Source organism: Bufo bufo, chromosome 1 (assembly GCF_905171765.1).
Source record: "Bufo bufo chromosome 1, aBufBuf1.1, whole genome shotgun sequence".
NCBI classification, from domain to species: Eukaryota; Metazoa; Chordata; class Amphibia; order Anura; family Bufonidae; genus Bufo; species Bufo bufo.
Genome location: NC_053389.1, coordinates 526349908 through 526362394, shown reverse-complemented (window position 1 = coordinate 526362394; position 12487 = coordinate 526349908). Strand labels below are relative to the sequence as shown.

The 12487-nt window shown below is 44.8% G+C and overlaps 1 protein-coding gene across 3 annotated transcripts in view; it reads right to left on the bottom strand.

Annotated features, from left to right (window-relative positions):
- ASB15 (ankyrin repeat and SOCS box containing 15) overlaps nt 1-12487 on the bottom strand; it is a 105809-nt gene that overhangs the window by 8280 nt on the left and 85042 nt on the right. For all 3 annotated transcript variants that reach the window (XM_040411780.1, XM_040411789.1, XM_040411798.1), the window contains 2 exons: nt 9292-9463; nt 1222-1789 (listed from right to left, as the gene is read on the bottom strand). In XM_040411780.1, coding sequence (XP_040267714.1) covers nt 1222-1789; nt 9292-9463 — 740 coding nt within the window. The remainder of the gene's footprint in view (nt 1-1221; nt 1790-9291; nt 9464-12487) is intronic.

The following is a 12487-nucleotide window of genomic DNA, read 5'->3' as shown; positions in this document are numbered from 1 at the left end:
CGGATTCGTCCTGACTTACAATGCAAGTCACTGACACAATATGGTGCAATTGAAAACGGATCCGTCCCCCATTGACTTTCAATATAAGTCAAGACGGATCCGTTTTGACTTAGACTTTTTTTTAAATGAATAATGCAAACGGATCCGTTATGAACGGATACAAGCGTTTGCATTATTGGTGCGGATCCGTCTGTGCAGATACAAGACGGATCCGCACCAAACGCGAGTGTGAAAGTAGCCTTAGCTGCATCACCTGGTGTCTGTGTGCCTAAGGCTGGGTTCACACCTGAGCGTTTTACAGCGCGTTCCTACGCTCTGTAAAACGCTCAACAGGCAAGAACCAATGCTTCCCTATGGGCATGGTTCTCACCTGAGCGTTTTACAGCGCGTACGAACGCGCTGTAAAACGCCCCAAGAAGTACAGGAGCTTCTTTGGGGCGTATGTTCGCGCGTTCCCGTACATATACTTCTGGGAACGTGCGACAATGGGCGTTTGCATTTCCGGAGCCGCGTATGTGAGACGCCCGAAATAATCGCGCATACAGAGCGCTCCTTCGTACGCTCAGGTCTGAACCCAGCATAAACAGACATCTAGAACAGCTCAGAGCTGCCATCGATTTCTGGCTTCATTTGCACCAGAAAACTGATGTAAATGAAAATAAATTTGTCCCCTTTCCCACCCTTGCCATGCCCCCTATGTCTCTTTTTTTTCTTTAAGAAGTTGCATTTAAAAAGTTGCAAACACACAGCTGGCAACTTTTTAAACCCACTTTTCTGGCACAAGGAAGATGACAATTCTCTCCCTTTAGGACCAATGCACACAAACGTAATTTTTGTCCGTGTCTGTTCCGTTTTTTTGGGGTCCATATGTCCATTCCCCCCAAAAAAAGAACATGTCCTATTATTGTCTGCATAATGGACAAGGATAAGACTGTTCTATTAGGGGCAGGCCCTTCCGTTCTGCAAAATGCGGAATGCACATGGCCAGTATCCGTGTTTTGAAGGACTGCAATTTATGGTCCACAAAACATCCAACAGTCATGTGCATAAACCCTTAGTGAGAAGCTGCAGCTACATTCCCTCCTGGATAGTAATTTAACCATAACTTTTTATGTTATAGGTCAGGTAAAATAGTTTCTAAAGACAGGGCAATAAAGTAAATTAGTACATTATGGAAGCGGCAATACAGTAAAAAATATTTCCCCTATTAAGGCTACTCACATAGGTGTCTTTTATGACACAAGATGTCCAACCAGGTACCACTTCTTCAGAGGTTTTCCATACAGATGATCCTCCATACATGTCCCCATGCATGCAGTCAAAGCACCTCTCAACCTGGTATCCATTATTTAACAACATCCTTAGCATGATTTCATCATTGAGGGCATATTGTATTGCACTTGGAAAATGAGTATCATTCACAAGCATGAAGTAACAGTTCACATTGGCATTATGAACTAGGAGAAGTCTAACAATTTCATGGCTTCCAGATCGTACAGCCACTAAGAGACAATTTAGAGTGTCTAAGTTTGGATTAGCCCCAGCTTTTAATAGTATATCTGTGCATAAAACGTCTGTATTGGACACCGCAAAGAACAATGCAGTCATTCTTTTATCACCATAATTTTCAGATAAATGTTCCGCTAAGGGGTCATTGACATCAAAGTCATTTTCGATGAGTAGTTCTAGGCACTGCACACTTTGCCCATCCACTGCAGAATGAATTGGACTTAATCCGCTTCTTTTAATTGCATGTCGTGATGTTACAGGAATAAGATATTTTAGTGCACTAAAAGGGAAACACATTAAAATGTTACTCACAATCTAACAGAAGCATAATGGGACTCTATGTCAATCTTACAAATAGTATTGATGAACTAACAGGTAACCCCTTCAGCAAGGTGGATGGCATCTATGGGCAGCTGAATTTATTTAAAATACATACAGTATGCAGGACTTTTACTTTAATGGAAATCTGTTATCAGACAGACCCCTTCAAGATAAGGCATCGTTTAGGTGTTCTTTCTATGGATGAGCAGAAATGTTGCTGTTGAGAATTAGGAAGTGCATCTCTTTCTGAAAGGGGGCTTTCTTGTGGCAGACCCCATTTAATACTCAGTGCAATATGTTGTTTTTAAAACTAGCAACTGGATAGGTATAACCTGGTATATTAATTATGCAATTATGTTTAAGAGTAGAAATTAAACTAATCCCTGTGCAGGACGTACATGGATCAGCCATAACATGTGTTAGTCCTACTTGTGCCACCAAAACTGTTGAGAACCACAAAAGCATGGACTTTCAATACTTTCTAAGATGTTCTGTGGTATTTGGCACCAGACCTTAGCAGCAAATCTTTAAAGTCCACTCCAGTAAGTTGCGAGGTGGGCCTCCATGGATCAGACTTGCTTTTCTAGCATATTTCACAGTTGCTCAAATGAATTGAGATCTGGGGATTTGGAGAAACCTCAAACTCTTTCATTGCCATGTTCCTCAAACAATCCTTTGCATTGTGGCAGGGTGCATTATTCTGCCATTAGGGAATACTGTTTCCATGAAGGGTTGTACTGGTTTTTGGAACAATTTTTAGGTTAGGTGGTATATGTTAAAATAACTTTCACGTAAATTCCAGGACCCAAAGTTTCCGGGCAAAAAATTGTCCAGAGTATTACACTTCTTTTGCCTATATTGCCTCCTGGTGCGATTTCTTCCCCAGATAAGTGATGCACACACATAGGCCATTCACATTATAAAAAAACATGACTTATCAGACCAGTCCACCTTCTTTCATTGCTCTATGGATGGTGCAGTTCTGATGCTCATGTGCGCATTGTAGGCACTTTATGGGCATCATGACATTTGGGTACCATGGACTTTTCACAGGTTTACCAGTTGTCCTTCTGTGATTTTTGAGGTTGTCTAAAGGCTGCAGATTCAATGAAGGCTTTGTCCAATCACATTCACTGTTGTTTAGCAGTAGGTCACATGAAAGGCTATATTATGTTTTTTAATCATACATTCAGAATAATGGATCACAATGTGTTATTTACGAAAAAAATACTGTATATGTCCTGTAGGATTCCAAAATGTTTTATGTAAAAGAGTCATAGCATTCCATGTCAGGGTTAAAGAGCTTTTCCGGGTTCAGGGCTGAACCTGCATATGAGCTATTCTTTATTTATAGACTACATATTAGTGGATAATAATTAAAACGACAGAGATGCTCACCCGTGTAGTAAATGGGAGCACTGTGCTCCAACTAACTACCAATTAGCAGCTGTAAAAACTTCAAAAAAATGGCTAGCTCACACACAATCTGCATATAATATTTACTTAATGAAAAACAATAAAATATATACTAAATATATACAATAAATATATCCTGATCCAATACGCGAGAGCTCAGCATCTTAGGTATTTAAAAGGGACCATGACTGTGTTTTATAATTTTTTATTGTATTATTAGGTGTATTTTATGGTTATTTTATGAAGTAAATATTATATGCAAATTGACAGTGAGCTAGCCATTTTTTGAAGTACATAATAGTGGCGCATAGAAACATTTCCTTGCTCCGATGCTCCCCCTTGTCGCGCTGCATTGCGCAGCACAAGGCTCTGTTTGATTTGTACCAGTGACATACTGGGCTTTGCATAACTATGCTAAGCAGCAACTTCCGCCTAGCAGTGAGACTGGTGACGTCACCGGCTCAGATGGGTGGTCTCTAGCGCGACCGAAAGCTGTTTTGGAGGTGGGTACGAGGCTACTTTAGACATCATCTGTACAAAACAAACAGAGCCTTGTGCTGCACAATGCAGCACGACAAGGGGGAGCATTGGAGCAAGAAAATGCTCTTATGCTCTACTAATATGTAGTCTATAAATAAAGAACTGTAACGAGGGGCAGGCGACGCGTGCTTCCTTCGCAGCACCGCCGTCAACCTGCGCAAAGAGAGGGGCAAGGTCGTAGCCTTCTCCCTCGTCTCCATGGCAGCAGGCGGGCAGCAGGGGAGCCGAGCACCGATAATGATGATCGGTGCTCGGCTGAGTTGGGCTGCTGTGAGTCAAGTGATGCTGGCCACATCATGTGACTCTCCAGGCGTATTTAAACAGGCAGCCTGCTGGCCACAGGTTGCCTGTTATTAAGGTCCTTATACGCTCCTGTATTCCTGGCATTGTTTTCCTGTATCCTGACCTCGGCTCTGCTTGTTTGACCTCGCTTCTGCTCATCCCCTGTTGCTTGTCGTGATCTCCTGGTACTGACTTCCGTCTTGTGTTTGGTCTCGCTCTTGTTGCTCCCTTGTACTGATTTGACTTCCTGGTATTTGAGTTCGGCTAGTTTGACTTGCTTTGTGTTCTGTTTGTCCTGTCTTTTGTTTTCCCCTGCACTTACTTAAGTTAGGGACTGCCGTCCAGTTGCGCCCCGTTACCTAGGACGGATCGTGCAAGTAGGTACGGGCAGAGGCGTGGGTGGCAGTCAGGGGTGCACGCTTCCCTAACCCCATCCGTGACAGAATCACAGGACCACTTACATTATGGACCCGATGCGAGTGCTCACTGATCAGGTCCATAACCTTGCACAAATTGTACAGGAGTTAGGGGAAAGATTACAGCAACAGGAATCTGCTCAGACCCTACCTGTACTGGGTCCCTCCGTACAGCACATGGAACCCCACGTTAAGTTGCCGGATCGGTTTTCTGGGGACCACAGGTGTTTCCTTGCATTTAGGGAGAGCTGTAACTTGTACTTCCGTTTGGATTCGAACAGCAAAAAGTGGGGATTGTTATCTCTATGTTACAAGGTGACCCACAAGAATGGGCATACTCCCTGCCCACTGACTCCTTGTGTCTTTTGTCTGTTGAAGCATTTTTTCAGGCTCCACGTATCCTCTATGATGAACTAGATAGGGTGACCGTGGCTGAGTCCCAGTTGAAATCCCTCACCCAGGGAAACCGACCAGTAGAGGAATATTGCACTCAATTTGGGATGTGGAGTGTTTCCTCGGGCTGGAATGAGCCCGCTCTGAAATGTCCATTCAGGGCAGGACTCTCCGAAAGTCTTAAAGACATACTATTTAGCCACCCCTGTCCTGACACTTTAGAACAAATTGTGACTCTTGCTATGAGACTGGACAGACGCACTAGGAAACGTCAGCAGCAGCATCTGTTCTTTCCACAGGCTATGACCAAACCTGACTCCGTTCCTGTGGGGGTCAAGGAGGAAACTCTTTTGGATGAGCCAATCCAACTTGGTATGACGAGGAGAGACCAACGTCGCCAGCGCGGTACAGGTTTCTATTTTGGCGACTTCGGCCATTGGGTACGACATTGCCCCAAGGTCCCTCCTTCCGGAAGGTCACCCAAGCCGGATGTTTCCAAGGATAAGGTACTTCCAGAGGTGGTAAAGAAAAAACTGTTAGTACTAGTGATAATTTCTTTTGGTTCCAGTAAGGGTACTTGGAGGCATTTATTGACACGGGTTACGCCTCTAGTTTTGTTGATTATAAATGTATTCTCTCTATGGGAATACCCATGTTGGCTCTTCCTAACCCCATCCATATGGTTGCCATTGACTCTACTCCTTTGGTGGGTGGGACAGTCAAATTTTGTACTCCTGAGGTTACTATGACTGTTGGGACTTGTCACACAGAAAATTGTTCTTTTCTTGTATTAGAGAACTTACCTGTAGAAGTGGTTTTGGGCATGCCATGGCTCCAACTTCATGACCCTGTCATTAATTGGGCTACTGATGAAGTTGAGAAGTGGGATCCTAAATGTTTTTCCTATTGTTTACTGGTTGTCCAGGCTGGAATTACGATTGAATCTAAAAACCTCCCTCTGCACATTAGTGACTTCATTGATGTTTTTTCCTCATCTGATGTTGAGAAGCTGCCACCCCACAGACCATATGATTGTGCCATTAATCTCGTTGCAGGATCTAAGTTTCCAAAGGGCCGTATTTATAATTTATCCAGTCCTGAGCGAATCTCTATGAAGAAGTATCTCTAAGAAAGTTTATTAAAAGGTCATATCAGACCCTCGGTTTCACCTATGGGGGCAGGGTTCTTTTTTGTGCAAAAAAAGGATGGAGGTTTGAGACCCTGTATCGATTATAGGGAATTAAACAAAATCACTATTAAAAATCAGTATTCCCTAACATTGATTCCAGACCTGTTCAATCAGGTGCTTGGGGCCTGTTGGTTTTCTAAGCTTGATTTAAAAGGAGCCTACAATTTGATTCATATTAGGGAGGGGGACGAGTGGAAGACAGCCTTTAACACTCCAGAGGGTCACTTTGAATATTTGGTCATGCCGTTTGGTCTCTGTAACGCGCTGGCGGTATTTCAAAACTTTGTTAATGACATTTTTCAGGAACTTTATTGGCAAATTTATGATAGTTTACTTGGATGACAACCTGATCTTTTCATCTAGTTGGGAATCCTATGTCACCCATACCAGGCAAGTGCTGGAAGTTCTTAGAGAAAATCAATTATTTGCCAAGAAAGAAAAGTGTATCTTTGGGGTACAAGAGATTTTGTTTTTAGGTTATATACTTACCCCTCAATCTTTTAAGATGGATCTGGGGAAAGTACAAGCCATTCAAGAGTGGGTGGGACCTTCTTCCCTTAAGGTGTTGCAACGTTTCTGGGGTTTGCTAATTATTATCTAAAATTTATTAAAAACTTTTCGGTAATCACTAAACCTCTGACCGACCTAACCAGGAAGGGGGCGGATCTTGTTAATTGGTCATCTGAGGCCATAGAAGCCTTTAAAACCCTCAAGAGGTGTTTCGGTAATGCCCCGGTCCTGATTCAGCCGGATCAAGGAAAGCCATTTATTGTCGAGGTCGATGCATCTGAGGATGGAGTAGGAGCAGTTCTCTCTTAGGGATCATCTAATCTTACTAATTTAAGGCCATGTGCATTTTTCTCCCGGAAGTTCTCCCTTACCAAGAGAAATTACGACATTGGGAACCAAGAACTGCTCGCTATTAAATGGGCTTTTGAGGAATGGCGACATTTTTTGGAGGGGACTCAGCATTGCATCACTGTTCTTACGGATCATAAAAATCAATTGTTTTTGGAATCCGCTAAATGGTTGAATCCTAGACAAGCAAGGTGGGTGTTATTCTTTAAGCGTTTTAACTTTTCTATTACTTTCAGTCCAGGAAGTGAAAATGTTAAAGCAATGCCTTGTCCCGAAGTTTTCATGCCTTTCAACCGCCAGACACTCCTCCTGAACCTATTTTGCCAGCTGGTATCATTGTGGCCTCAATGTCCTCCGATCTTACCACCGAAATTGAGGCAGCACAACATCTAGCTCCGGTACAGTCTTCCCATGATAAATTGTTTGTTCCAGTTCACTTACGTCTCCGGCTTTTGGGTGAGTGTCATAATTCAGTGTTATGTGGACACCCCGGTGTTTATGCCACCAAGGAACTTATCTCCAGGTCCTACTGTTGGCCCAAGTTATCTAGAGATGTGAACTCGTATGTCTTCAAGTGAGGTATGGCCCGGCTGGTGAGTTACGACCACTGCCCATTCCCAGTAGACCGTGGTCACATATTTCCATGGATTTTATCACTGAGTTGCCAATCTCTGAGGGTAAGTCGGTGGTATGGGTAGTGGTCGATAGAATTAGTAAAATGGTCAATTTTGTTCCACTGGCAAAGCTCCCTAATGCAAAAACTTTGGCTTCTCTGTTTGTGGATCATGTGGTACGTCTTCATGGGATTCCAGAGAATGTTGTCTCTGATAGAGGCGTTCAATTTGTTTCTAGGTTCTGGAGAGCCTTCTGTCATAAATGTGATATTTCTTTGTCCTTTTCTTCTGCCTTTCCCCCTGAAACTAACAGTCAAACCGAACGGTTGACCAGTCCTTGGAACAGTTCTTGAGATGTTATGTTTCTGATAATCAACTGTTGTGGGTGCGACATCTACCCTTGGCTGAGTTTGCTATCAATAGCCGTATGAACTCATCCACGGGAGTGTCGCCATTCTTCTGTAATCTTGGGTTCCATCCACAATTTAATTCATTGTCGCCGTCTTCCTCAAAAGTGCCAGGAGCAGATATATTGGTTAGAGAACTCTGCACAGTCTGGGCCCAGGTTCAGTTGAGCCTGAAGAAAGCCCAGGAGGTTCAGAAAATCAAGGCTGATAATAAACGCTCTCATGCGGATTTTGTGGTTGGTGAGAAAGTATGGCTATCTACCAAAAATCTGACTCTTAAAGTACCATCTAATAAGTTTGCTCCACGATTTATTGGTCCTTACGAGATTATTAAGGTTATTAACCCTGTATCATTTAAACTAAAGCTACCTGATTCCTTTCGCATGTACAATGTGTTTCACAAATCTTTACTAAAGAAGTGTGTCATCTGTCGTTCCTTCAGAGGAACCTCCGCCTCCAGTGGAGGTTGCCGGACAAATAGAATTCGAGGTCTTAAGGGTTATTGACGTTAGAAAGGTCCGGAATTCTTTCCAGTATCTAGTGCATTGGAAGGGTTTAGGGCCAGAAGAGAGGTCTTGGGTGCCGATGAGCTACATAGTTACATGCTGACAGACTGGTGAAGAGGTTCCATCTGGCTCATCCGGAGAAACCTAATCCTATGACTTTGGGTCCGGTGGCCTCTTGTAGAAGGGGGGGTACTGTAACAAGGGGCAGGCGACGCGTGCCGCGTGCTTCCTTTACAGCACCGCCAGCAACCTGCGCAAGGAGAGGGGCAAGGATGTAGCCTCAACAGCCAGGCCTATTTAAACAGTCAGCCTGCTGGCCACAGGTTGCCTGTGATTAAGGTCCTTATACACTCCTGTATTCCTTGCATTGTTTTCGTTTTCCTGTATCCTGACCTCGGCTCTGCTCGCTTGACCTCGCTTCTGCTCATCCCCTGTTGCTTGTCGTGATCTCCTGGTACTGACTTCCGGCTTGTGTTTAGTCTTGCTGTTGTTGCTCCCTTGTACTGATTTGACTTCCTGGTATTTGAGTTCGGCTAGTTTGACTTGCTTTGTGTTCTGTTTGTCCTGTCTTTTGTTTCCCCCTGCACTTACTTAAGTTAGGGACTGCCATCCAGTTGCGTCCCGTTACCTAGGACAGATCGTGCAAGTAGGTACGGGCAGAGGCGTGGGTGGTAGTCAGGGGTGCACGCTTCCCTACCCCCGTCCGTGACAAGAACAGCTTATACCCAATTTCACCCCTAAACCCGGAAAACCCCTTTAATTTTGTTCTTATTTCAGTTTATGTTCATTTAGTCAGTTTTTTTTTAAATCAATTTCGTATCCTAACAATAAAATACTCACAGATAATGTCCTCCATAGGCTGCTTTGTGTATGGGAAGATAACCTTCTTTATCTGGCATATTACCACTAGCGCCATATTCAAAAAGCAGAGCAATGCAATCTGGATTCCCTCCAGTAGCTGCATCAGCAAGCACTGTGGAACCATCATCTGCTTCTATGTTGATTTCTCCACCTAGAAGATTTTAATTTAGATTATAATTTAGAAGATTGATATACCGCCATTTGGAATTGAACTGGCAGGAAGTAAACTATTCTTTAAATACTTCAAATAATAATTACTAACCCCTAAATTACTGTATATTATGAATTACATATTTTGGTGCATGTATCAAGATTCTGCCGGGAATCCTATGCTACTCTCTATCCTATGCTGCCCTTAGACAGGGTAGAAAAGGAGACTGGAAAGATCCATTCTCCAGAACCTCTAGAGAGATCTGTTTAAAAAAAGGCATCTATTATTGCACCCGCTGGTCTACCCCTGAATAGATCCTGTAAAACAGAACATTGATGTACCAGGACCATGTGGCCTAATTTACAAGAAAATAATCTATGAGATGTCTATGTAAACTCTCAGCAAGTCAGCAAAGGGAGTAATTTTGATTGTGCAAAACCTTATGCTTCTCCCTTCAGCTAAGTTAATGAAACCAAAAATAGTGTAAACTAGCAAAATACAAAGTGTCTCAATCACAGACTTCTCTTCTGACAAGGTTCAAGTCCAAATGGCGCTTAAGGGTACTTTCACACTAGCGGCAGGATGGATCCGACAGGCTGTTAACTCTGTCGGATCCGTCCTGCCGCTATTTTGCCGTGCCGCCGCTCTGTCCCCATTGACTATAATGGGCATGGGGTCGGAGCTCCGGGCGCAGCAAAGCAGTTCGCGGTGAGAGGCCACCGGACTAAAAAGTCGGACATGCAGTACTTTTAGTCCGGCAGCCTTTCGCTGTGCACTGCCGTGCTGCGCCGGAGCTCCGCCCCCGTCCCCATTATAGTCAAGGGGGCCAGGAGAGGCGGTCCGGCGGCATGGCGAAATAGCGGCAGGACGGATCCGACAGGGAGAACAGCCTGTCGGATCCGTCCTGCCGCTAGTGTGAAAGTAGCCTTATTCTGGCACTTTAACACCATCACACACATAAACCAAAATAAACACCTGCCCGTCTGGGCTTTATCTAATACAGAGGTCTTCTCCCTGACTCACCTCAAAAAATGCAGTTTACACACAGGGTCTCCGGGTTGTCTTATCCCTCCTTGATTATAGCCCAGCTGACCTCACCTGTGATCTCCTCAGCTAAAGGTAATATCTGTAGTGGACTAGAAGTATGGACTGAGAGACTCCCACTACCAACCTGTCTCCCAGTCCAAAGAAATCCAGCCTATACAATTTTAAAGGGAACCTGTCATCAACTTTATGATGATCTCACTGAAGGCAGCATAAAATAGTGACAGAAATGCTGATTTCAGCGGGGTGTCACTCATGAGCTAAAAGTAAGTGGTTGCTGAGAACCAGCATCATAATCATTGCAGCCCAGGCCTGGAAAAGAGTCAAATCTACCTGAGAAGAGTCATGGTTATTCATCATTTCCTGCCATCCCCGCCCATCTGCTGATGATTGGCAGTTCTCTCCTAGAGAGAAAGGGAGAAAACCATGTAGAAGCCTGTCAGTCATCAGCAGGTGGGCAGGGAGAGCAGGAATTCATGAATAACCATAACTCTTCTCAGGTGGCCGTGACTCTTTACCAGGCCCAGTCTGCAATGATTGTGATGTTTGTTCTCGGCAACCAACATACTTTTAACTTTTAACCACTTACCGTCACACTAACGCCGAAAGGCGTCATCTCTGCGGCGCTCCCAGGTCACACTAACGCCGATTGGCGTCATCTCGCGTGAGCCGAGATTTCCTGTGAACGCGCGCACACAGGCGCGCGTGCTCACAGGAACGGAAGGTAAGAGAGTGGATCTCCAGCCTGCCAGCGGAGATCGTTCGCTGGCAGGCTGGAGATGTGATTTTTTTAACCCCTAACAGGTATATTAGACGCTGTTTTGATAACAGCGTCTAATATACCTGCTACCTGGTCCTCTGGTGGTCCCCTTTGTTTGGATCGACCACCAGAGGACACAGGTAGCTCAGTAATATGTTGCACCAAGCACCACTACACTACACCCCCCCCCCCCCCCTGTCACTTATTAACCCCTTATTCACCCTTGATCACCCCTGATCACCCCATATAGACTCCCTGATCACCCCCCTGTCATTGATTACCCCCCTGTCATTGATCACCCCCCTGTAAAGCTCCATTCAGATGTCCGCATGATTTTTACGGATCCACTGATAGATGGATCGGATCCGCAAAACGCATACGGACGTCTGAATGGAGCCTTACAGGGGCGTGATCAATGACTGTGGTGATCACCCCATATAGATTCCCTGATCACCCCCCTGTCATTGATTACCCCCCTGTCATTGATCACCCCCCTGTAAAGCTCCATTCAGATGTCCGCATGATTTTTACGGATCCACTGATAGATGGATCGGATCCGCAAAACGCATACGGACGTCTGAATGGAGCCTTACAGGGGCGTGATCAATGACTGTGGTGATCACCCCATATAGACTCCCTGATCACCCCCCTGTCATTGATCACCCCCCTGTAAAGCTCCATTCAGATGTCCGCATGATTTTTACAGATCCACTGATAGATGGATCGGATCCGCAAAACGCATACGGACGTCTGAATGGAGCCTTACAGGGGCGTGATCAATGACTGTGGTGATCACCCCATATAGATTCCCTGATCACCCCCCTGTCATTGATTACCCCCCTGTCATTGATCACCCCCCTGTAAAGCTCCATTCAGATGTCCGCATGATTTTTACGGATCCACTGATAGATGGATCGGATCCGCAAAACGCATACGGACGTCTGAATGGAGCCTTACAGGGGCGTGATCAATGACTGTGGTGATCACCCCATATAGACTCCCTGATCACCCCCCTGTCATTGATCACCCCCCTGTAAAGCTCCATTCAGATGTCCGCATGATTTTTACGGATCCACTGATAGATGGATCGGATCCGCAAAACGCATACGGACGTCTGAATGGAGCCTTACAGGGGCGTGATCAATGACTGTGGTGATCACCCCATATAGACTCCCTGATCACCCCCCTGTCATTGATTACCCCCCTGTCATTGATCACCC